At 42.3% G+C, this 24386-nt stretch overlaps 1 protein-coding gene across 2 annotated transcripts in view; it reads right to left on the reverse strand.

Moving 5' to 3' along the window:
* Nucleotides 1-18998, reverse strand: part of SLC17A8 (solute carrier family 17 member 8) — a 41217-nt gene extending 22219 nt beyond the window's left edge. The window contains exons 1-2 of one of the 2 annotated variants that reach the window (XM_004418012.3): nucleotides 18817-18998; nucleotides 6408-6660 (exon numbers count right to left, since the gene is read on the reverse strand). In XM_004418012.3, coding sequence (XP_004418069.2) covers nucleotides 6408-6660; nucleotides 18817-18944 — 381 coding nt within the window. In that variant the 5' untranslated portion in view covers nucleotides 18945-18998. The remainder of the gene's footprint in view (nucleotides 1-6407; nucleotides 6661-18816) is intronic. The other variant, XM_087448592.1, reaches the window with a different exon arrangement.
* Nucleotides 18999-24386: the final 5388 nt, after the last annotated feature.

Consider the following 24386-nt stretch of genomic DNA (forward strand, 5'->3'; position numbering starts at 1 on the left):
AAATCTATTCTACCTACCCATAGGATGTGTGGGGATAAATGGCATGAGTATTTCTAGAAGGTGATTCTTCTGCTTGGAAATTTTGCATTTAACACATTAGGATAGTGCCTGGAAAATAGTGTATTCCCAACAAACGTTAGCAGCCATTGTTGTTGTTAAGATGATGACAACGGCAACAAAATACCCTTCCACAGCTCTTAGGCCATTGAAAATGTGATTCTCTAGGGCCGGAGCCCCTTTCCTCACTTTCTTCTCCAGGCAAAATAAATGACTCCTGGCAAATGTCCCTTCCTCTGAGGAAGCTCCCCAACATCCCCAAATTGAAGTGGCCACTTTTTCCTGCACTTGTCCCACAGACCTCTGTTCTTACAGCTGTGACACCCGCACTGAGCTGCTCTCAAACTAGCCATTTACTTGTCCATTTCCAACCCGGGTCAGCGAGCAACTGTAAGGAGGCAACCACGTCCTGTGTGACTTCATAGCTTCAGTACCCAAAACAAATGCCTGGAACATAGAAGGCACAAGTAAATATCTGCCAAATAAATGGCTTTGTAAAGCATTGATATCAAAATGCAAGGCATTCCTATTATGGAGTAAAGTTTCTTAATTATCAATACAGTATACCTTATAAACTTTCAACACACTTTATTTTCCTGTCACAAATTATTACATGTTTATTTGCTCATTTATTCAACATTCACCTAGTGCCTTCTGTGTGCCAGGTCAGGTGCTAGATGGTGTGAATACAAACTCAAACCTTCTAGGGGATCATGGTTCAGGGAACACTGGCCTATACTCTGTACTGTAGTTCCCATGTTGCAGATCAGGAAGTTGAAGCTCACGAGTAAACAGAAACTAACATTCATTAATTCAGATCAGCTCATCAAATTTTTATTTTGTGCCTATCACGCACCACACATTGTTCTAGGGCACTAGGGATATAGCAGGGAAAGAACAACAACACTAATCCTGTCTTCATGAAGATGCCAGCAGGGACGACAGATGATAAACAAGTACATACTATGTTAGAGGGTGATCAGTGATGAGAAGAAATAGTAAAGCAGAGAGGCGGATAGGAAGGGTTGGGTAGGAGTGAGGTAGGGTGCAATTTTAGAGAGAGTGGCCAGGAAAGGCTTCACTGAGGAGGTGATTTTTGAGTAAAGCCCTAAAGGAAGGAAGGGAGCGAGTCTTGTCATCATCTAAGAGGAGAGCATTCCAGGCAAAGAAATAGCAAGTGCAAAGGCCCTAAGATAGGGATATGTCTTGTGTGTTGAGGAACAGCAGGATGTCAGCATAGCTGGAGGGTAATGGGTGAGGGAGAGGAGGTTAAAGTGAGAGTGGTTCAAATGGTGAAGGGCCCTTTGAGTCATCATAAGGACATTGGCTTTTACTCAAAGAGGGATGGAAACCACTGGAAGATTTGAGCAGAAGAGGGGCATGATTTTGTTAAGGCCCCTTCCATATTTTTCCTCCTTTAATCCTTACAACACCTAGAGGTAATTATTATTATCTTTTTGTCATAGATGAGGAAATTGAGCTTAGAGAGAGTGACTTACTTGCCCAAGATCATGCCACTAGTTACGAGGAGAGCTGGGATCAAGACTTCTCATCTGCCTGACCCAAAAGTCTATATTCTTTCCACTGCTTGTAGAGACTTGGATTTCTCACAAAGAAGTAGAGACTAGACTTTGCCTTGAGTCACAGAATAACCCACAGAACCAAGGATCCAAGGCAGCGGGATCCACTTCACCCAGCGGCTAATTGTCAATCACATGGTCCCCTGCTCATGTCTTTCTCTTTGAGAGGATGGTGCTTCTGATCCTTCTCTGAAGGAAATGATACATGAAGAAGAGCACTTGGGCCTGCTGAGAACTGACTTTCGTCACCATGTGAGCCCTGTTAGAATCATAATGGCCCCATGAATGAACCATTACTATAAGCCAAGCACTGTGTCAGGTACTGTGTTAGGTGGAAAAATGGCCACCAAAAGATATACAACCAAAATCCCTGGAACCTGTAAACTATGCCTTATTTGGGAAAAGGGTCTTTGTTGATGTGGGAAAGTCAAGGATCTTGAGATGAGTTATCCTGGATTATCCAGCTGGGCCCTAAATCCAATGATAAGTGTCCTTATAAGAGAAAGGCAGAGGGAGATTTGAGACAGAAGAGGAGAAGACACACAGAGAGGAGAAGGCCATGTGCAGATGGAGGCAGAGATTGGAGTTATGTAGCCACAAGCCAAGGAATGCCTGGAGATACCAGAAGCTGGAAGAGGCAAGGAAGGCTTCTCCACTAGAGCCTTTGGGGGACCTGTGGCCCTGCTAAGACTTTGATTTCGCACTTCCGGTCTCCACAACTGTGAAAGAATAAATTTCTGTTGTTTTAAGCCCCCACATTTGCAGTAATTTGTTACGGCAGCCTTGGGAAACTAACATAGGTACTTAACATATTAGTACCAAATTATCTCATTTGATCTGCAAAGCAGTCCTTTTAGTCTCATTTCACAATAAAAGCAATAAAGGTTAGCAAAGAGTTGCTGGAAATGCTGGTTTCTGCCTCCCTGCTCACATTTCCTTCTAAAAGGATCCCCTGACCCCCGCCCCAGTGCCATGGGACTCTCCTCTGGTAACTATTGTAGCTGACTGGACACGTGAACAGAGAGAGTCAAGCCATAGACTCTCCCTGTCTCTCTGTCTTTGTCTTTGTCTCTATCTCTGTCTCTGTCTCTCTCTCCACAATCTGAACTCAGATATTCTAGTTAGACAACACTGAGCACTCGAACTGAAACAAGTCCCATTGGAGTCAGGGCCAAATAAGTCAGCTCCCTGGCAAGGCAAAGTCTCAAGGAACTTAATCTTTGGAGAGCAGCGAGAAGCCATGGAAAAGGAAAGAAACCATCTGTGGCGAGACCTGGGAAAATGGCACAGACTCAGAGAGAAGCAGATGAGGGACCCTGCAGAGCAAGCAAGGAAGCCGGAGACCTTAGCTAACAATTTCCTAGTTCCCATGAAGTCCAGCTCCACTCTGCACTTCCTGACAGGGCCTCTGTTCATGCCTTGGAAAGAATTATATCAAGACTCCTTTTCCTCCCCATGGTGGAATACAGCCTGGATTTCAGTCCCACGTCGGGCTGGGCCTCCCTGTCCAGGGCACAGACTGCACAAACACACACAGCGGAACTGCTTTCTGCCCTTCACTATCATGAGATCACTTACAGCCCTATCATAATTCCCTTTTTAACTGGAGCTGCTGCATTTCTATTCTTTGCAACCAGCAGACCCTGACCAGGACACGAGGGCAACTTGCTCAAGGTCCCAGAGCTAATAAACAACAGAGTCAAGTTTGAAACTAGGTCTGACCAATTCCAAAGCCCATCTGCTCAACCCTACAGGGCTCATGATTCACAGGAAGGAGTTTGGACTTTTCCTGAAGGTAATGAGAAATAATCACAAAGTTTCTCAAACTTTAGTCAATTATTGCTTACCATAGCCAGACACTGTTCTAAGTGATTCACATGTTTTAAAACTCATAACTATTAAACTAAAAATGATTATTTACACAGCAGCTAAAACTACCCTTTATACCATTAGTAGAATATATGCCACATATTTGTAAGACCTACCTGTTCATATTGTTTACTTCTCTCTCTTTTGAAAATGAGGATTTACAAATATCTCAGCTCAAAATATCCAGTGTTTCCCCCACTAAATGAAAAACCAAACAAACAAAAACATCAGCCATTCTGAGCCTTTCTTAATACAATTAGTGGAATCTTTGTCATCAGGTTGAACACGCTCAGCAGATATCTCAGCTTTATTCTATTTGGAGAAGAGAGAAATGGCCTGCTGTAAATTGGAATTGTGCTAGACCTTCAGAAATGCTACTAAACTCCTACTTTTGAGGCCAGAGAAAATGATGTAAAGCATATTTTAGATCTTAATCAGTTTCTCTAAGATTCCAGAGGGCAAAACCGTAGAAACTAGAGAGCACACACCAGCATTGTTCCCTAAGTTTATCAAAATGTCTTTTCCATGTGCCTCAAAGCAGACTCTATTGACCTAGGCCAGTCTTTTCAAGCAACAAACAAATGCAAACCAGCATCTCATTTTGATCTGGGCCTCAGCAGACAAGTTTTAATTAGCTGGCCTGGCTCACAAAAGGCTGGGAGAATGCATGTGATACACATCTGACACGTTGCTAATATATATCACTCTTCATTTAAAAAATGCATGACATGTCTCCCCACACACCTCTACTGCTCTCCCTCCCCCACAAAAAATAAACAACCGGGATATCCTTTTAGAACAGATTTCAGCTGTGGCATCAAAAATAGACTAGTTAGAAGAATCTCCATGGTGCTCTTTTCTTCTGGCAGAATAATCTCTTAGCTAAAAAAAAAAAAAAAAAAAGTCTGCAGGCCAATTATAGATTTTTTTTTCTTCTGGTGAGGCAGATTTGTCCTGAGCTAACATCCGTTGCCAATCTTCCTCTTTTTGCTGAGGAAGACTATTCCTGAGCTAACATCCGTGCCAGTCTTCCTCTACTTTGTATGTGGGATGCCACCACAGCCTGGCTTCCTGAGCGGTGTGTAAGTCCGCATCTGGGATCCGAACTTGTGAACCCGGGGCCGCCGAAGCGGAGCACACGATCCCAACCACTACGCCACTGGGCCAGCCCTATAGATGTCTTTTTAATGGATTGAAATAAATTTTCCCAAACCAGTGCTTGAGGGGAACTGTTCCAGGTAATGCTAATAGATGTGGCATGAAAGAAAGTGTTCTGCAATGAAGTCCAGGAAATACTGCATACCACGGCCCCCTCTTGGAGGTTCTCCAAGGGGACAGCACAGAAAAGGCTCCCCTTTCATACGACACCTTTTTCACAGCTCAGCCTACAGAACAGTGATTTGCCAGGCACCAGTTTGGGGAACTCTGATCTAAATCTTTCTCGGATTATGGGTGGGGACCAGAAAACTATTAGACGCCTCTCTACAAATGGATGGATTTCAACCTGAGTCATCTCAGTGTATGTGTTCAATTCAAGGAAGCTTGTACTTATTGGGTATCCACTGGGCATACATTTTTGTTTTTTCCCCCATAATCTCAATACTTCTCTAGGCCTACCATTTAAGAAACAGACCAGATTTGATCTGTCCAGTGATTCGTAAAAATAATACTCTAAGTCACATCAGAGTATGCTTGCTTATGACGACAGCAGCCTGTGAACTGGGCCTCCTGCTTGCACTCACTTCAATCTCGATCCATTGGGAGATCACCAGCTGGACAGTGACCATTCCAGAGCACAGATTTGATAGTACTGCCTCTCTGCTTAAAGCCCAGCCTTGACTCCCTACACGGCTTACCAGACTTTACCTAACCTGACCTTCTTTACCTTGCTGCCTCCATCTCCTGATGTTCACCTACACCCTACCCTCTTACCAGGGGTTCTTAACCTGGAGTCTGTCCATGGAATCCTGTAGATCTGTGAACTTTGATGAGAAAAATCAACATCTTTATTTTCACTAATTGATATCTGAAATTTAGCATCTTCTGTGATTATGAAGGCAGGCAACAAACCACAGTAATATCAGTACCTGGGACTGTATCACTAGTGGAAATTATAAATATGTTCATATCATGCGACAGTTGTTGCCACTATCTCAAACTATGGTTTATACTTCAAACTTCAAAATTACACTAATTTTTAGACCCATTACTAGATTTTGTCATCTGATGTGTTCATGAAGAAGCCCATATGTTTCTATATTAAATTTGATTTTTAAATATTTTGATATCCATTTTAATGTAATTGGTTTCCTTTATAATTCCACGTATTTTATTTTAAGAATTGAAAATATTATTTTGACAAAAGGCTCATAGGTCTTCACCAAGTTGCCAAAGGGATCCATGGTACAGAAAAGATGAAGAACTCAATTCTAAACACACCATGGTCTCTCTCTTGCTCTTTCTCTCTCTCCCACAGTCTTTCACACATGATATTCACTTTTCTTCAAACACTCTCCTTCCCACCCACCAAAACCCTCTTTGTCTGTCAAATTCCTCCTGTTCTTCAGGTCCAGCCATCACTTTCTCTGGGAGTTCTTTCACGATATCAAAGTCTGAGCTAGGCCTCCTCCTATATGACCCCAAGCATTCTGACATACATAGCACCCCAACGCAGCACCTACGACCCTGAACTGCAATCACTTACTTGTACATCTCTATGAGGACAAAGGCCCAGCCTGTATTGTTCATTATTCTATTCCCATCACCTTGCATGGTGCCCGGCACATGGTAGCCACTCTATATTTTTGTCAATCAGTGAATGAGGTTCAGCGCTTTCTTTCACATAACAAAGTATTTGCACAGCTGTGGCCAAAAGAGTTCCCACCATAGCCTGACACTGACCTGAATTTCCGGTTTTCCATCAACATACACAGTGCTGTTGTTGACCATTTCCACGATGGCAACTCCAAGATTGCACCGAATCCCAAAGGAAATGCAGAACCCCAGCCCGCTCATGATGGCAATGATGTAACGCTTGGGGACGCCACAGCAGTGGCAGTCGCAGCGTCGGGGGCTCTTCCTGGACGTTTGCACTGGCCTTCCTTCTTCATTCAGTTCAATAGTATCTGCTTCCTCATTGGTCCCATCGATTTTTCTACAGTAGAAAAAGAAGGGGCAGAGAAGAACAGTCAGGATTAGAGAAAAAAGAAAGTGTACAAGGCAAAAAGAAAAAGTGTAGCAAGAAAGAAAAAGGGAAACCCAAAGTAGGATGCAGCGTGTATTTTTTCAAGTTGTTATTATCATCATCATCGTTATTAAAATGAATTTTAATGGCCAAAATTACTGATACTCTGGATATCATTTTGTACTTTTACGAGCATTAAGTCATTTCAATCTCATAACAATCCCATGAGGTAGATAGTGTTCCCTTGCCATTTTCTGTGTCCAATCCAGAAGCCAGGTGCCTTAGTTTGAATGTTTAGTCTTCCACTTACTTATCTGCATGACTTTGGCCTAGTTACTTAAACTCTCTGGGCTTCAGTTTCTTCATCTATAACCTAGGAATTATAATAATAGTTTCTTCATCATGGGGTTGTTCTTAGGATTGTCATAGTCAATTATTACATTTAGGTCATTTAGAACAGAACATGACACATGTAAAAACTCAATATATGCCAGATATTTCTATTACATTAATCCTCGCAATCATTTAATGAGTCCACTCTGCTAGACTGAGCATTGATGCCATTTATTGCCATTTATATGGATGCCTAAGAGTTATTTGGATTATAGGACTATTTATAATGTGCAGCCCCAGTGGTCTCCATGAACATGTGGCATCAGAACATATATAATTTAAATACCGCGGAAAACTGATGCTTTAATATTGACACATTATTATAGCAGCATTATTAGTATTAGCTAAAACAGGGATAATATGCAACAACTACACCAATATTTGTATGAAGTGGATTCAGTTCTTTCCCTCTGCCCTTCCCTCTCCCCACACATATAATGATCTTATTCGATGGTTAGAACAGCTCAGTGAGATATAAGAAATTGAACACTTCCATTTGACACAGAATATAACTGTAGTTCAGAAAGCAAGAGCAGATTGGCCAAGATCACACAGCCAGTCGATGGTAGAGGCAAGATGTGAAGGCTTTCTCCTAGCTGTCTAGGTCTCCTGGTTCCCTTTCGGGCACGTTTCCTGGCAGCCAGGCTGTGTTCTGTCTCAATGATCTTCCTGAGTTACTTTGTCCTCTGCATCTGTTACTTTGAAGCCCTTGCCCAGCCACCATGGACCACCCAGTAGAGGAGAATCAGAGAATGGGGGTCTGGAGTGAAAGAAGCTGATGCTGTTTCCCCCATGTGTTAGCTTCATGACTCTGGCTAAATTACTTGACCACTCTAAGACACAATATCCTGGTATTAGTTGGCTAGGGCTGCCATAAAAAAATACACAGACTGGGTGGCTTAAACAACAGAAATTTATTTTCTCACAGTTCTAGAGGACAGAAGTCCCACTTCAAGGTATGGGGAAGGCTGGTTTCTTCTGAGGCCTCTCTCCTTGGCTTGTAGATGGTAGTTTTCTCCCTGTGGCTCTTCATATCATCTTCCCCCTGTGAATCTCAGTGTCCAAATTTCCTCTTCTTGTGAGGACACCAGTCATTTGGATTAGGGCACACCCTAATGACCTCATTTTAACTTAATTACCTCTTTAAAGACCCTGTCTCCAAATAGTCAGATTCTGAGGTACTCGGGGTTAGGATTTCAACATAAGAATTTGAGGAGAACACAATTTAATCTATAGGAGTCCCCATCTCTAAAACGGGCTAATGATAATAGCTATCTCATAGGGTTGATTAACGGTTCAATGATATGATGCATGTAGTGGTATGATATAATATATTCTCTGCTGCCTTTTTCCTGGAGGTAGAGCATCCAGATCTGGTCCTTCTAGGGAGTCTGCGCTTCCTAAGATGCTTTACTAAATTTCATTCCACTTTAGTTAGAGTGGCCTCTGTTGATTGCAGCTAAGAACTTTGAATGATACAGCATATTTCTTTGTGGAAGTAGAGACTATTTCTGTGCGTTAACACAGATAGCATGTCTTTGTCAAAAAATATAATGTGGCCTGCTTCACTCTGTATGTATTGTGTCCATGGCCCTTGCATAAGCTTTAAGAAGCACATAGAGGATATGGTTATTGTAAAGATATTTGGGGAAAGTTGGAGAAAGAGAGAAAATAAACCCTGGATAAGAAAACATACTGCCAGACTAGGAAAAGATAAGAGATGGTTAGAAGAGAGAAGGCTAAGGGTCTAAAAGCAGAGGGGTCCTGTGCCCTGCTCCTTGGGCAGAACCCCTGAGATGGGGAGTCCTTAAAAGACAGTAGTTCTAGGAAGCAGACCCTAAGAATGGGATCTTGGAGTATGATTTCTTACTAGTTAGCTGGCAGTGAGGATCCACCACTGGTGGTAGGTGGAGTGTTGATAGTTCCTGGCACGTGGTGCACATGCCAAGACTTTCAACTGTGGTGAACTGGGATGGGATACAGGTGGAAGGGGATGCACTCGTTCATGCAATATCTCTGGTATTTGGGAAGAATGGGAGAAAGAGCAATTTCTCCATGGAGTTGAGTGGCTATTGTTAAATGCCCTTGATGCTTTGAAGAGAGAAAATGACAGGATTCAGGTAATCAATTACCAACTTAAAGGAAAGTGCAAGAGTCATTTTCCTTGTCACCATTTAAAAAGACCCTTATCTCCTGCAGCTGGAGGGCGGTTAGAACTGAAAATCAGGCACAAGACTTCACTGTAAAAATGGCAGAATCCCCTCAGAGTGTGGGCTGGACTTGGTGACTTCCTTCCAAAGAATAGAATATGGAAAGTAGAGAAATTTGGCAAATACTTCCTAAGCAGCAGTCAAGGTTAGCATCACTAGTAATAAGTCATGTTGATAGTATTGTACTCCCTGATATGATGTGATGAGAAAGGCATTTTGCCTCTATACTATTCTTCCTAAAAACTCACAACCCAAGTCTAATCATGAGAAAAATATCAGATAAACCCAAACTGAGGAATATTCTACGAAATGTGTTATTGTTAGTGCCGTCGAGTCAATTCCGACTCCTAGTGACCCTGTGTCCAGCAGAGCAGACCCCTGCTCGGTCTTTTTGCACCTCCTTTTTGCACCTTTGCATCCTGTCACCTCCCAGTGGTATATCAGACAATGTTCAGCTGCTACTTATAGGGTTTTCATGGCCAGTTTTTTTGGAAGTGGGTGGCCAGGTCCTTCTTTCTTGTCTGTCTTCGTCTAGAAGCTTCGCTGAAACCTGTCCACTATGAGTGACCCTGCTGGTATTTGAAATACCGGTGGCAGAGCTTTCAGCATCATAGCAACATGCAGCCACCACAGTACGACAACCTACAGTTGGGTGGTGTGGTTCGCTGACCGGGAAACAAACCCAGGCCACGGCGGTGAGAGCACCGAATCTTAACCACTAGATGACTAGGGCTAGCCTTCTACAAAATACCCAACCAGTATTCCTCAAGACTGTCCAAGTCATGAAAAACAAGAAAAGGCTGAGAAACTGTCACAGATCAAAGGAGACTAAGGAGACATGATGACTAAGTGCAATGTAGTGTCCTGGTTTGGATTCCGGCATAAGAAAAATGACATTAGTGGAAAAACTAATGAAATTTTAATCAAGTGTGGAGTTTAATTAGTAATGTGCCCATGTTGATGTCTTAGTTCTGACAAATGTACCATAGTAACGTAAGATGTTAACATTAGAGGAGACAGTGAGGAATATATAGAAAATCTTTGTACTATATTTGCAACTTTTCTCTAAGTCTAAAATTACTCCAAAACAAAAGCTTTATTTTAAAAAATAGCAGAACTCCAGAGAAGGTGGAATTCTGAGCGTAGATAGGTCTCATACATCAAAGCCGAGATCCTGATAGGATATGGGACCCTGAGAACTTGGGATGGGAGGAAATCTGAGACTTGGATAAACCCTCTGGACCAAGTGGCCACTCCCCTTGTTGGAAGATAGATGCCCCTCCTCTCCTTACTTGAAAACAATGCAAAAACCTTAAATGGAGCGGGTGACTTACAAGACAATGCTGACACTCTTCAGGATCTGCTCCTACTTCCCTTTCTGGCCACCAGACCAATAATTAGAACCAAATCCCAAGGGCCGGCCCCATGGCTTAGCGATTAAGTGCGCGCACTCCGCTACTGGCGGCCTGGGTTCGGATCCCAGGTGCGCACCGACGCACCTCTTCTCCAGTCATGCTGAGGCCGCGTACCACGTACAGCAACTAGAAGGATGTGCAGCTATGACATACAACTATCTACTGGGGCTTTGGGGGAAAATAAATAAATAAATAAAATTTAAAAAAAAAAAAAAAGAACCAAATCCCAGACTGGGCATATTCTGGGCCTGCCAATAGAAGAGAGAGGTTATAGCCAAAGGAGAAGGATCTGACTAACATTTACCAGCAGGAAGCAGGAAAGTATGCCTGGGAATGGATCCTGAATGTGCTGGATCCGAGGGACATGGAGGGGTAACAAAGTTGGATAAGGGAGAATTTGTCAATATGTAGGTTGTAGGTTGAATTCTGTCCCCCAAAAAGATATGTTCAAATCCTAACCTCCAATACCTGTGAATATGACCTTATTTGGAAAAGGGATCTTTGCAGATGTAATCAAGTTTAGATGAGGTCATACTGGATTTGAGTGGATCCAAATCCAATGACTGGTGTACCTATAAGAAGAGGGGAATTTGAACACATAGACACAGTAACTCGGGGCAGAAGGCCAGGCGGCAACAGAAGCAGAGACTAGAGTGATGTGTCTACAAGCCAAGGAATGCCAAGGATTACCAGCAACCACCAGAAGCGAGGAAAAGGCAAAAATGAATCCTCCTTCAGAGACTTCAGAAAGAGCATGGCCCTGCCAACACCTTGTTTTCAGACTTCTGGCCTCCAGAATTGTGAGAGAATAAATAAATTTAAGCCACTCAATTTGTGGTACCTTTTTACAGCAGCCCTAGGAAACTAACGTGGGGCATTCTCCCATGACACAGGATTTAACATCCTGGCAAAGGCCAAGAAAATGGGCCTATTGGGCTGCTAGTGTAGCTCTCAGAAGCTTAGACAAAGTAGAGATGCCAAGAGGAGCCTGATGACTTTTTCAGAGTCTTTTTAAAATAATTGTGTACTAATTTCTAGTCATTATTGCATTATGGTCAGAGATTATGGCCACTCTTTTTTTAATAACTTGAGAGTTTCTTGTGGTTCAGTAATCGAGCAGAGCACATCTTTGAAGTCAATTGGACTATCAGTGACTTCTGCCTTTCAATGTGACCGTGGGTGACTTTCTCCTTTAAATAAGAACCTGAAAATGGGGACCTGGTGAAGTCAGGTCATGGTTTAATAAGTGCGAGCAACATCACTCCTCTTGCCATTCATATTCATTTTGAAGAGAGAATACCCAAGGCCACAAGAGTATTCTTCCTTGGGTCCAGGGGTCCACTTCCTCACCTTTCCTTCAATGTCCAATAAACGTAAATTATAGGCTTATTTCATTTTTTAATGCCTGTTAAAATGACTACTGAATTTATTGGACCATATAGATGAATTAGTGAGGATTAAATTGGCTCTCTTCTTTCCTTTAGCTAGAATTTTAATGTCCGTTATTTGGAATATAAAAATTCATGACATATTTTCAATGTTGATCATACTCTTCAATACATAAATCTCTCTTTAACTGTTTTTGTTTTTTAAGAGAGATGCCAGAACTATTATGGCAGGTTATAGAGAAAGAGATCAAAGGCTCAAAAGTGGACATGCTACTACAGATTTACTATACATGACCAGAAAACCCACAAGCTAACTATATTCCTCAGAAGGCCTGAGGGACACTCCCTTTACCAAGGCAATAAGGAATGCAGTGGTGACGGGCCCACCAGGACCATCGAGAAGCTCAGCAGTGGCTGTCCTCTGCAGGTCAGATCTGACAGTAGGAGGTGCTGTTCCAGATCTAGGCTCCCTAGCAGCAATCAGAATGATAGAATCCTGGAGTAGCAGAGCCAATGGCAGCACTCAAAGATCAGAGAAAAGGGCAGCAAAGTCAGAATGGCAGTTGAGGGATCTGACTCACAGGAACCAACAGACATGTGGATGAACCTATAAAAGTGGACACAAAGTGTGAGATCTTTAGGTTGCACATGAACACACATCAGAGAGCTTCCACTTGGAAGAGGTATTAAACAGCCAATGGACAGGCAGACTTGGCTGGTTGATGTTAACCAGCTTCTGTTCTCAGCCACCCAGTTCCAGAGCAGTGGACTCATGGAGCAACCATGGGAACAGAGATGGAGGCTATGCTTAGGTTCCCACTCACCAAGACTGATCTAGCTACCACTGCTGTCAACAACAAAACCAATGCTGAACACCTGAGATGGTACAACCCCTGAGGAGACAAACCACCCTTTTGGTGGCAAACTGTTTATATCAGACTCCTTCCATCCTGAAAAGGATGGCAAATCATCCTGATTGGAGTTGACATATATTCCATGTACAAGTTTGTCTTTTCAGCCTGCGAGTCTCAGCCAGCATCACTATCTGAGAATCCTGATTAGCCAACATGGGATCCCACATAACATCACCTAAGACCAAGACATCCAATTTATGGCAAAGAAGGTACAGCAGGGGGCACATGACAACTGGATCCCCTGGCTCTACCACATACGATACCATCCAGAAGCTGGCAGCCTGCCAGAGCTGAGGAAGTCTCTTAAAGATGCAGCTGAGGCATCAGCTTTGAGATGAATCCCTGTGAGGATAGGGTGCTATCCTTCAGGATGCAGTATATTCCATAAACCAACAGTTATTATATGGTGCTATATGCCTAATAGGTGAATACAAGGGTCTGAGAAACAAGGAGTGAATGTGGGACTGGCCTCACTTACTACCATTCCCAGTAATGCACTTGAGGAATAGCTCATCTCTTCAACTTCAGGCTCTGTGGGTCTGGAAGTCCTGATTCCCAAGGAAGAATTCTTCTACTTGGGAATACAATGGAAATCCCATTAAATATGCAGCTATAACTGCTGTTCAGTCATTTTGGGGTCTTCATGCCAAGACCAAAAAGCAAGGCCAGGGGTCACCATAGTGGCAATAGCAATTGGTCCTGATCCTCAGGACCAGTTAGGACTGTTGCTTCATCATGGGAGCAGGAAGACATATGTTTTGTACTCAGGTGATCCACTGGGACATCTTCTGATACTGCCTTGTCTAGTTTAACGCAAATACAGCCTCCATAAACCTGGTAAGGGTATGTTAACCAGGAGTTTAGATCAGTCAAGGATGAAGATCTGGATCAGCCCACAAGGCAAGCCAGCAGAAGTGAGGGAAATCAAGAATGGGTGGAGAGGAGGGACCAGCCAGAGCAGTGGGAGCTGGAGTGCATTCCACCAACTATTCTCCTGAAGGTTCCTCTGGAATTATGACCGTGGAGTCTTGGAGAAGCTGTGCCTGGATGGAGTGAACTTAATATGAGAAGCAAGATCTGAGTAGTGTAATGAGTGGTCTGCCATGGACACTATAATGCACTCCCCAGGTCCCTTTTCTCAGGCCAGCACATTTTTGGAGCTGTTCACAGCTCGCAACTGCTTCCTTCTTAGGAGAACAGCCCACCGCTAAGTGACCTCCATTATAAACCCCCATCCCTGCTGGGGCAGCCCAGAGTCAATGACTGACTGATGCAGAGACATAAAAGCTGGCCCCTTTGATCAGAGGGACGACTCAGTGACTCAGTGCCAATTATGCCCCAGATCCTCACACTATGATCTGGCCCCTGTGCCTTACCTGAGATCACACTCTTGCTGAGTTTTCCCCTTTCCTATCCTGCTTTACTCACTCCATCCCAATTTTTTCAGAAAGAGCTCCCCCTCAATAAATCACATCCTAGGCTTATCCAAATCCCTAACTCAGGCTCTGCTTTTACAGAACCACACCTAAGACAGAGATGGAGTAAAATAAATCAGGGAACAGGGACAGGGAGTGGGTGGGAGAAGGAGGGAAAGTGAGATTTATCTTTAAATAGGATGCTCAGGAAAGTCCTCCCTGGGATGGTGACCTTTGAGAGGAGACTTAAAGAAAGTGAGGGAATGCACCATTAGGCTATTTGGGAGAAAAGCTTTCAGGGTGCAAGAGCTGGCACAGGAGTGGGTCTGGAAAATTTCAGTAAGAGTACAGAGTGTGGCTGGAGTGGGGCAAGGCAGAAAAAGAATGTCAGAAAAGAAGTTAGAGAGACTTCTCAAGGTCCTACAGATCACATCGCACCTTGAGGGCCGTTGAAAGGACCCTGGCTTTAATTCTGAGTGAAGTGGGAAACCAATGGGGAGGTTTTGACCAGGGGAGAGATGTGATCTAACTTTCTTTTAATAGCATCACCCTGGCTACAAGGGTGGAGCCAAGCTGCCTGAGGTTGTGCAGGCAGAGAGTAAACGATGTCGCAGCATTTGGAACCCACACTCGCCTGATTTCAGAGCCTGCTCTCACACGCCTGCCTTTGTCGATGGAATAGACAAGGCACATCTGTACATATGTTCAATACACAACTGCTGAATGCTGAGGATGGACACAACACAAATACTGGTTCCATCTCTTTAAAGGATAGATATAAATATATCTAAGGATATATATTACAAGGAGACCAGACTCTCCCTCAGTTTCCCTTGGGGAAAGTCTTCAATACTACAACTGATTAGGAGAAAAGACCATACTTGCCATAAGATCCAGAGGTTGCTGGCTACACTGCAGCCCAAAATAACTCCCTAAACCTAAAATTGATCATTAAATTTCAAGACAGTAAGTGAGAAGAGCAAAGACAGTTAGAGAGGTAACATAGTGTAATGACTAAGAATGGTGGGCAGAGAACATCTTACCTGAAACCCAGCTCTGCCTCTTTTTTTTTTGGTGAGGAAGATCAGCCCTGAGCTAACATCCATGCTAATCCTCCTCTTTTTGCTGAGGAAGACCGGCTCTGAGCTAACATCTATTGCCAATCCTCCTCCTTTTTTTTTTTCCTTTTTTCTCCCCAAAGCCCCGGTAGATAGTTGTATGTCATAGTTGCACGTCCTTCTAGTTGCTGTATGTGGGACGCGGCCTCAGCATGGCCGGAGAAGCAGTGCGTGGGTGCGCGCCCTGGATCCGAACCCGGGCCGCCAGCAGCGGAGCGTGCACACTTAACCGCTAAGCCACGGGGCCAGCTCCCAGCTCTGCCTCTTATAAGCTGTGTGACCTTGGGCAACTTAACCTCTCTGTGCCTCAGCTTCCCGATCTGTAAAATTGTGATTATAATAGTCCCCACCCCATAGGGTTGATAATAGAATTAAATGACTCTACAGTGCCTGGAACAGACTGTTTGCCATTATTATTTTCTTACACATAAGCAATTAGAGGACACCCTTATTGTCATTTAAGTTGAATAAATTGCACGTCACATAGAGACAGAGATTGGATTGGTGGTTACCAGAGGGGACGGGGGGTGGGAGGAGGGCGAAAGGGATAATTTGGCACATGTGTGTGGTGATGGGTTATAATTGGTATTTGAGTGGTGAACATGATGTAATCTATGCCGAAATAGAAGTATAACGATGTACACCTGAAATTTATACAATGTTATAAACCAATGTTACTGCAATAAACAAAAATTAAAAAAAAAGAAAGAAAGAATGAAAATAAATAAATAAATAAATAAATTGCATGTCAATTTCTGGACATTAATTTCCAAATTTAATGCCTTCTATGTCATCTGTTCCAATACTGGACTATAAATGAATGCATCGTCTTTCTTCCTACTCTTCTAAAATATTATTGTACCTTTAGCTGATAAAATTGTTCAGCTGTTTTTTATCAGTGACTGTTCTTCAAGAAGGTTAATGACGCCTGGCTGTAACCAGCCCCGTGTGTGAACTTCAAATGCTTCCCTGTGCGTTTGCCACTCCCCTGACCATGAGGAACACTCCGTAAATAAAATGCACCTCAAGAATTCCATTTAGATGATGATCTCTGTCTCAAACATTATTAGACATCTACGATTTATACTGCTTGCTAAGTTAGAAAGTCGAGGTTTCTAACTTCCCAATATTCTTGTCCCTTATGAAACAGAAAACAGTTCTTTGTGATTTTATTTTTTTTTACGTTGGATTCTGTCAACTGGTTTTACGTGAAAAATCAACAAAGAGAGGGAACGTCCATTATATGCCAGGCTTTCAGTAAGGCACTTTATGTATAATTATCTTACAGACTTGAGGTTCACACCAATTGTGTGGCAGAGTTGATTTTGCTGAAGGAACCCTAATTCTGAAGGTCTGCTCAAAGATCACTAGAGCTGAGGATCAACTGGAACACCAGTCGATTAATGCCTTTTTTCCTTCCTCTGCCAATAATTTCTCTCCAGGGATCACTGAGAGAAGGAATTCGAGTTTGGCTTTATTTTTTCTAAAGCCATTCTACAATTACGACAACAATGATAACATATAGCGTGCATTTAGTGCATTCTCTATCTCCAGCACCGTGTTAGCCGTTTTTCTTTTGTTCCGTGATGCAATTCTGAGGAAACTGTTCAGATTCCTAAACACATAGCTCGATTTTGGGTTGAGGTCACACAACTTGGAAATTACTAATTTTGTTAAATCCCTAAGCAAACCAATCTGGCAAATAAAAGGATCTTCAAGTGGATCATCTAATCAAACAGAACAAAATGAGCTCTTAGGATAAGGCTCCTATTAAAAAAAATTAAATTTCAAAAAAGCAATTAAACTTAAAGTCAGAAAAGGAAATTCCTAAGTACTCTTTTGTTGAGTATTTTAAAACCAAGGCACAGAGTTTGGTGATTATAATGATGACTATAGTCCAAAGTCATGGTTTTTATTCCTGACTGTCAGATTCCTTTGTCATCACTTGAATATGCCAATTAAACCATTGTGCCTTCCTTTTGCATTTTTAATCAAATGAACACCACCGTAATAAGACGTTACCTGGGGAAGGCTCACCAGAAGGACAAAACATTCTTAAAAGAAAAGGTTATTATATCACTTCCTATGTTTGGCTGGTTTATCCTACTGTCACTGAGCTAGGCTTTCATCTATACACGATAATTCAGTGTAGGTCTGATTGAAACCTTTTGGTTTTTAATTACTACATTAACAGGTGGCCAACCCAGTTCTCTTACTATGAAAGTTCATCGAGAGAGATAATGGAAAATTTAACACTGACAGGATCCCTGTGTTATAAACTACAAGAAATGGAATGAATTTCAGTGTGCCTAGAAATAGTCCTTTAAATGCTAAGGTTTTTAAATTCAAATGATAACATACAAAAGTTAAAAGGAGATGCCAGGTGGCATTTCCACTCATCGGGATTAGAAATACTCATTCAAACACATAAAAATCTCATCAAGGGTATTTTTCACATTTGTTTGTATCAGAGAGATTAAAGGAGTCATTTTACCGTGTACATAAGGACCGCTCATTGATTCATCTATAAAACCTAGGAAGGCATTTAATATGTCTACAACAAATCAGGAATCAAAATGTCATAACAATTCATTCACTTATGGCAAACTCTCCTTCCAATAAGAATATATTTTACTCTAAAAAAAAAGATCTTTTGGTTTGGACAAAAACATTCAATTCAATGATAGTATTTAATATTTTCCCACTGGAACTATGTAAGATTTTCTGCTTTAAAGAATACTAATTTTTTCAGTTACCTTCTTCAAACTGTTGTGTAACTATCCTTCTTTTTGAAAACTACACAATCAGGAACCACTTTGTATAGTCCACATAACAAGGTAAACAATTTGCAACTGGCTAATTTTTACTCACAGTGAAAAATTCTTTAAAATTATTTTAGCTCAAACCATTACCATATAAAGTGGTTTCTGATTTTGTCATTACTATTGGGTTAACCTGACATATTATCTTCTTAAATCTTTTCTAATTCAATGGCAAACACACAATATGCAATATCACATCTCCAGTAAGTGCTGCTCCTGCTGTATAAGCGGAATGCTTGTCTTAGTATTTTCCTAATTCAACCCTATACTTCTGATGCATCTTTTCTTCCTCCAGGCATAGTCTGTTGGAGCTGGAAGGGGCTCCAGAAACCACCTAATCTGACCCACTCCCTGCTTTTTAAAATGTGGCTTTAAAAAAAGCAAAGTCTCTCAAACATTGGCAAAGTGTAGGTACTCAGAAATAAACCTAAAGTTTGCATTTAAACTTTACCTTCGTAAAATCCCCAACGAATCTCCCACGGCGTTCTTCACTCCTTCCTTTCCAGGTTTCAAAAATTTTTCTTTGAAAGTATCAAATGCTTTAAAAGGCATTTTGAACGGGGGGCACATCCAAGCCATTAACAGTCAGTCTCAGAAACTGTCATCCTTTCTCATTTCCAGCGTGAGGACCACTCTGCTTTCCTTGATGAACACCTTGAAGTCACTTCTCAAGGAGGTTACTTAAAATCAAAAAGGAGATGAAACCCAGCCCAGATCTTTCAAGATGAGACAACTCCCCTCCTCCCCAAAAAAAGAGGCCAAGGGGTGTCTGGCTGGGAATTCAGCCCTTTGAAAAGCTACTCAGCAGCAGCCTGTCGTGCTGTCTCAGGCAGTCCCTCTCAGGCTGAGCACAGCCTCGCTCCCTCCCTGGGGCTGCAGCTGGAGAAGCTGAAGTGGGCTCCAGCCCACGAGGTGTCCGGAGACCAGCAACAGCATCTGCGGCCTATCTCCAGCCCCTCCTGCTGCTTCTGACCACGTCCCCCTCCCGCCTCACTCAGCTCGGCTGTGGCTCTCCCTGAGTGATCTTTTGCAAGGTGATGATGCTATAGTAACCGGCACAATACCTGCCCCTCAGCTGCTGGGGCTCATTAATGGGCTCTCAGCCAGAGCAGGCACCCACGGTGAAGTGGGTGAAACATTCACAAGTCCTCTGCTTTTCTGAGGTCTGGCCCTGCAGACAGGCTCTCAGCTACCACATTATGCCTCTTATGCCCCTCAAGGGAGCCATGAAACAGTTTTTCAGCCCGATACTAGTATGGATGTGGTCCTTGGAGGAATACTTGCACTTGAGGAGACTAAATGCAAAACCCAGACCACAAACTTCTAGGAGGGCATCTATTTGCTCCTGATCAACAGAGCAGGATCTCTCAAGGTGTGGTGCATGGGTGCATTGGGACCACCTAAGTGAAGATACCTGAGGCGGTCCTAGAACCTGCTTAGAACTCTTCACTGGTCCTTATTGTCCTCAGGATAAATCCAAGTTCTTTATCACGGCACACAAGGCCCTCCATGGGACCCCAGCCTTGTTTCTTGTCACTCTGCTCTTCATATCAGCACTTCACTCAACTCAGCAAGCTCCTTATTGCCCCTGGGGTTTATCCAAGCTGTACTTTCTGCCTGCGTAACTCTCCTCACCCTTCATCTGGGTAACTTCAAGGGATTCTTAAGTCTCACTGAGACATCACATCCTCTAGAAACCCTCATAGACAAGGTTAGGTGTCCCTCCTCCATGCCTCCAAATCACCAGTCCTCTGCCCCAGTAGGACCTGGCATGTAGTGGTATAACATAAATCATTGTTAGACTGGGGTTGAAACATTGCATGTTGCTCCCACATATATGGGCAGTAGGATGACACCTCCATAAATGATGCTGCCATGAAGAAACTACCTTCATCTGCGGGGCTCCAGTGCTCCAATCCCCCAGCCTACACAAACAAACCCTGTGCTTTAGGCTCTCAGATTCCCCAGGAGTCATTTCCACAGGACCAGTCACTGCCCTCTGCAAGCTGCAGTCCAAATCTTTCCCCAAGATTTGAATTAAATTGATCTAAATCAGAGCTGGATCCTTGGTAGGTTAAATACTACTACCAACTATTATTATTATTATTATGGCTAATATTTACTGAGCTCCCTCTAAGGTCCAAACTCTGTGTTAAGCACTCTTTATGTATTATCATCATCTTCCCAACACTGCTTTGTGGTTAGTAATTTATTATTTTCCCCAACTTGACTGAAAGGAAACTGAAGCAAAGAGAGATTCGACTTGCCAGGTTTCAGATCCAAACAGGCTGGCTCCAGCCAGCCCTGTTCTCATTCCCTCTCTTTCTCTCTCCTGTGGCCCACCATTCCCACTACCTCTTCTTACTTTACTGAGGTATATTTTGCATATCATATAGTTCACTCATTTCAAGTGGCCAATGATTTTTAGTATATTTACCAAGTTGTGCAATCATCACCATAAAGCACAAAGCAGATAGAACAATAAGATTCCTCATATTCACCATTAATCCTCATCTCCCACCTCCCACATTGCCCCAGGCAACCATCAATTTATTTTCATCTCTATAGATTTGCCTTTTCTAGACATTTCACGTTAAGTGGAATCATACAATATATGATCTCTTGTCTGGTTTCTTAGTATAATGATTTTGATGTTTGTTCATGTCATAGCTTGTATCAGTAGTTTGTTCCTCTTTTCATTCTTTTCTGTGGAATATTTCATTGTATGGACATACCACATTGTGTCTATCTATTGACCTGTTGATGGACATTTAGGTTGTTTCCAATTTCTGGCTATTATGAATAAAACTACTAAGTACATTCGTGTGAAAATCTTTGTGTGGATGTCTCTTTTCACTTCTCTTGAGTAATAAATACCTAGGAGTGGAATTGCTGGATCATATGGTAAGTGTAGGTTTAACTTCTCAAGAAACTGCCAAATTATTTTCCGAAGTGGCTGTACTATTTTACCTTCCCACTGGCATACCTGAGGGCTTCCATTTCTGCACATCCTCACCAATATTTGCTGTCTGTCTTTTTTAGTATAACCATTCTAGTGGGTATGACATGCTATCTCATTGTGGTTTTAATTTGCATTTCCCTGATAACTAATGACACTGACCATCTTTTCATGTGCTTATTAGTCATTTGTGTATCTTTTTTGGTGACATTTCCTTCAAATATTTTGCCCGTTTTTAAATGGGTTTTTTTTATTGAGGTGTATGAGTATATGAGTATATATTCTCAATACAAATCCTTTATCAGACATGTGATTTGCAAATATTTTCTTCCAGTCTGCTGCTTGTCTTTTCATTTTCTTCATGCTGTATTTTGAAGTGCAAAAATATTTAATTTTGATGAGGTCCAATTTATCAGTTTTTTCCTTTAGACACTGTGCTTTTGTTCATATATCTAAGAAATCTTTGCCTAACCTGAGGTCTTGAAGATTTTCTCCTGCTTTGTCTTCTAAAAGTTTTATTGTTTTAGCTCTTACATTTAAGTCCATGATTCACTTTGAAATCATTTTTACATATGCATAAAATTCATTTATGTGAAGTAAACACCTAAGTTCATCTTTTTCCATATGGATATCCAGTTGTCCCAGCACCATTTGTCAGAAAGGCTATCCTTTCTCCAGTGACTTGCCTTGGCACCTTTGCCAAAAATCAGTTGAACATATTCATCTGGACTCTCAATTCTGTTCTGTTGATCTTTATGTCTATCCTTACGCCAGTAACATATAGTCAAGTCTTTACCTGTCTCCAAAAAGCTTGCTCATCCGTCAAAAGCAAATACAATCAAAATATGATAAACACACTCTCTCGCTACAGAAAGCATCTGCTGGTGGAGCTTCTGACTCCTTCCTCGATCCCCAGATAACCCTAGGTTACTAATCTCTTAGAGCACTCAATGGAAGCACTACTAGACAAAGACCACATGAATCTCTCTTAAGGGTCAAAGACTGCTAAGAGCACTAACCATTCCTGCAGAATGTGTTGCTCATGAAACATACCTGTATCTACAAAAGTGTTTTGGTGGCGATTTAGATGGTTGATGATAATAATAACTAACATTTATGGAGCACTTTCTAAGTCCCAGACTTGAAGCACTTAACTCATTTAATACCCACAGTGAGGTAGTCTGAGGTAGGTACCATCATTATACCATCTACAAATGAGAAAACTGAGGTACAGAGAGTTTAAGTAAATTTGCTCAAGTTCACACAACTAGGACACTAAGCAGAGATGGCATATGGACCCAGGAAGTCTGGCCTTAGAGCCTGTACTCTTACCTTCTACACTAGAGCTGTTGATAACAAAGACAGGAAAATATAAAACCAGACTTGTCAGAACGGAGGCTCATTTTATTCATTTATTCATTCATCCCTTTTCTTGAGGGCCTACTACGTGGCAGGCCCTTTTGAGGCACTGGTGATATAGGTTGAACTGTGATATTCCCTTTGAAGAAATAAACTAGAAAATGAATGAGTCCATGACAGTGTAGTGAGTGCCACATATGGGATTATGGGAGCGCAGACAAGGACACCTAACTTAGCTTGCAGAAGGGAGTGGGAGAGGGCTTCCTAGATGAGGGGATGGTAGTGTAAGCTTTCAGGAATGAGAAAGAGTGAGGCAAACAAAAGAAAAAAATGTGGGAGCAAAGACTTGCATGAGAGAGCATGGCACCTGGGAGAACTTTGCATCGATTCAGAGAGTTGGGTGAGTTTGCCATGTGGTGGAAAACAAGGTGGAGAGGTGATCTTGAGCATTATATAATTCAGTTGTTAGAGAAGAGCATTAAAATATGTGCTCCCCATCTCAAAATATCAAATATAGCAAAGATAGAGGAAATTAGAGAAGAACCCCTTGGGGGGCTGTGGAACAAAAGCTTTGGTCTATGCTGGGAATATGTAGAATGAATATACTCTAGAAAAAATTCCAGCCATTGAGATATGTTTGATGACTTCCCATCATTCTATATTAAAAAAAGCCTCTTCCCTTAAAGAAAAATAATATTAACTGACACATCTTTAGGGGTGCTTGCCCAGATCAAAGCAATTCCTCATTCTCAGGGAACTTCCAGTGTCCCCCACTCCTCTCCCCTTTTATGGGGACAGGCCTCCAAAAGTCCTGTAGGTACGATGTTTCCCATCTCCTCTGACCACTGTTGGATGGACCAGGGATGGGCACCTGCACCAAGCTGAGCCAGCCAGTCAGACGCAAGAGTCTCCTGTAATTTAACTTTGAAATTGAAAGACTGCTAATTAATTTTGCAGGACCTATAACTGTGGAGTGGCTACATTCACCTTATGGATTGGAGATGCCGAGAACACTGGTCTGGCAAAGTGTGAGAGGAATGAAACTTGACCAGAATGACAGTGTCTGTGTTTCTAATGGCCTTCCAGTTCTTGTCTGCCTAGACCCAGCTATCCTTCTACCCTTGGGTTTCATGAAATACTCACATCCTCATAACAAATTGCCCTCTGTTAGTTTACGCTAGCTAAGATAGTTTCTCCTCCTCACAGATAAAGAACCTTGACTATTGCCCTGATTTAAAACCCAAATCCTGTAATGCCAAGACTGCCTCTACCTAACATCATGTGGGCAAGCCCGGCCAGTTCGATGATAGGTAGGACTCCAGTCTCCAACAGTGAAGAAAGTGGAGTTCATAGGCTGGTCATGAGCCAAGTCATTCCAATCTGCTATCTAGACAGTAAGAAAAAGCAAACAAACAAATCCCAACCAACCTGAAGATAATATTTATTCCGGAAAATAATTTTATCAAATCCGATCAAAGCGTTAGGTGGAGAGTTTTAACCAGGCTCAGAGCTAATGACCAAGTTATTCATCTTTTTGGATAAGAAATTTCATAAGGAAACAAAGGTAACAGAACTAAGCATCTTGAGGTTCCTTCTCTCCTGAATTCTGTGGCAGCTCTTCCAGCCAACTCCTTTCTCCACCCCAACTTCATACTCCTCCCACCCACCTCCCATAACATACTGAGACCAACATAAAATTTGCT

Source organism: Ceratotherium simum, chromosome 25 (genome assembly GCF_057802395.1).
Source record: "Ceratotherium simum simum isolate JZ-2026a chromosome 25, ASM5780239v1, whole genome shotgun sequence".
In the NCBI taxonomy this organism is placed as follows: Eukaryota; Metazoa; Chordata; class Mammalia; order Perissodactyla; family Rhinocerotidae; genus Ceratotherium; species Ceratotherium simum.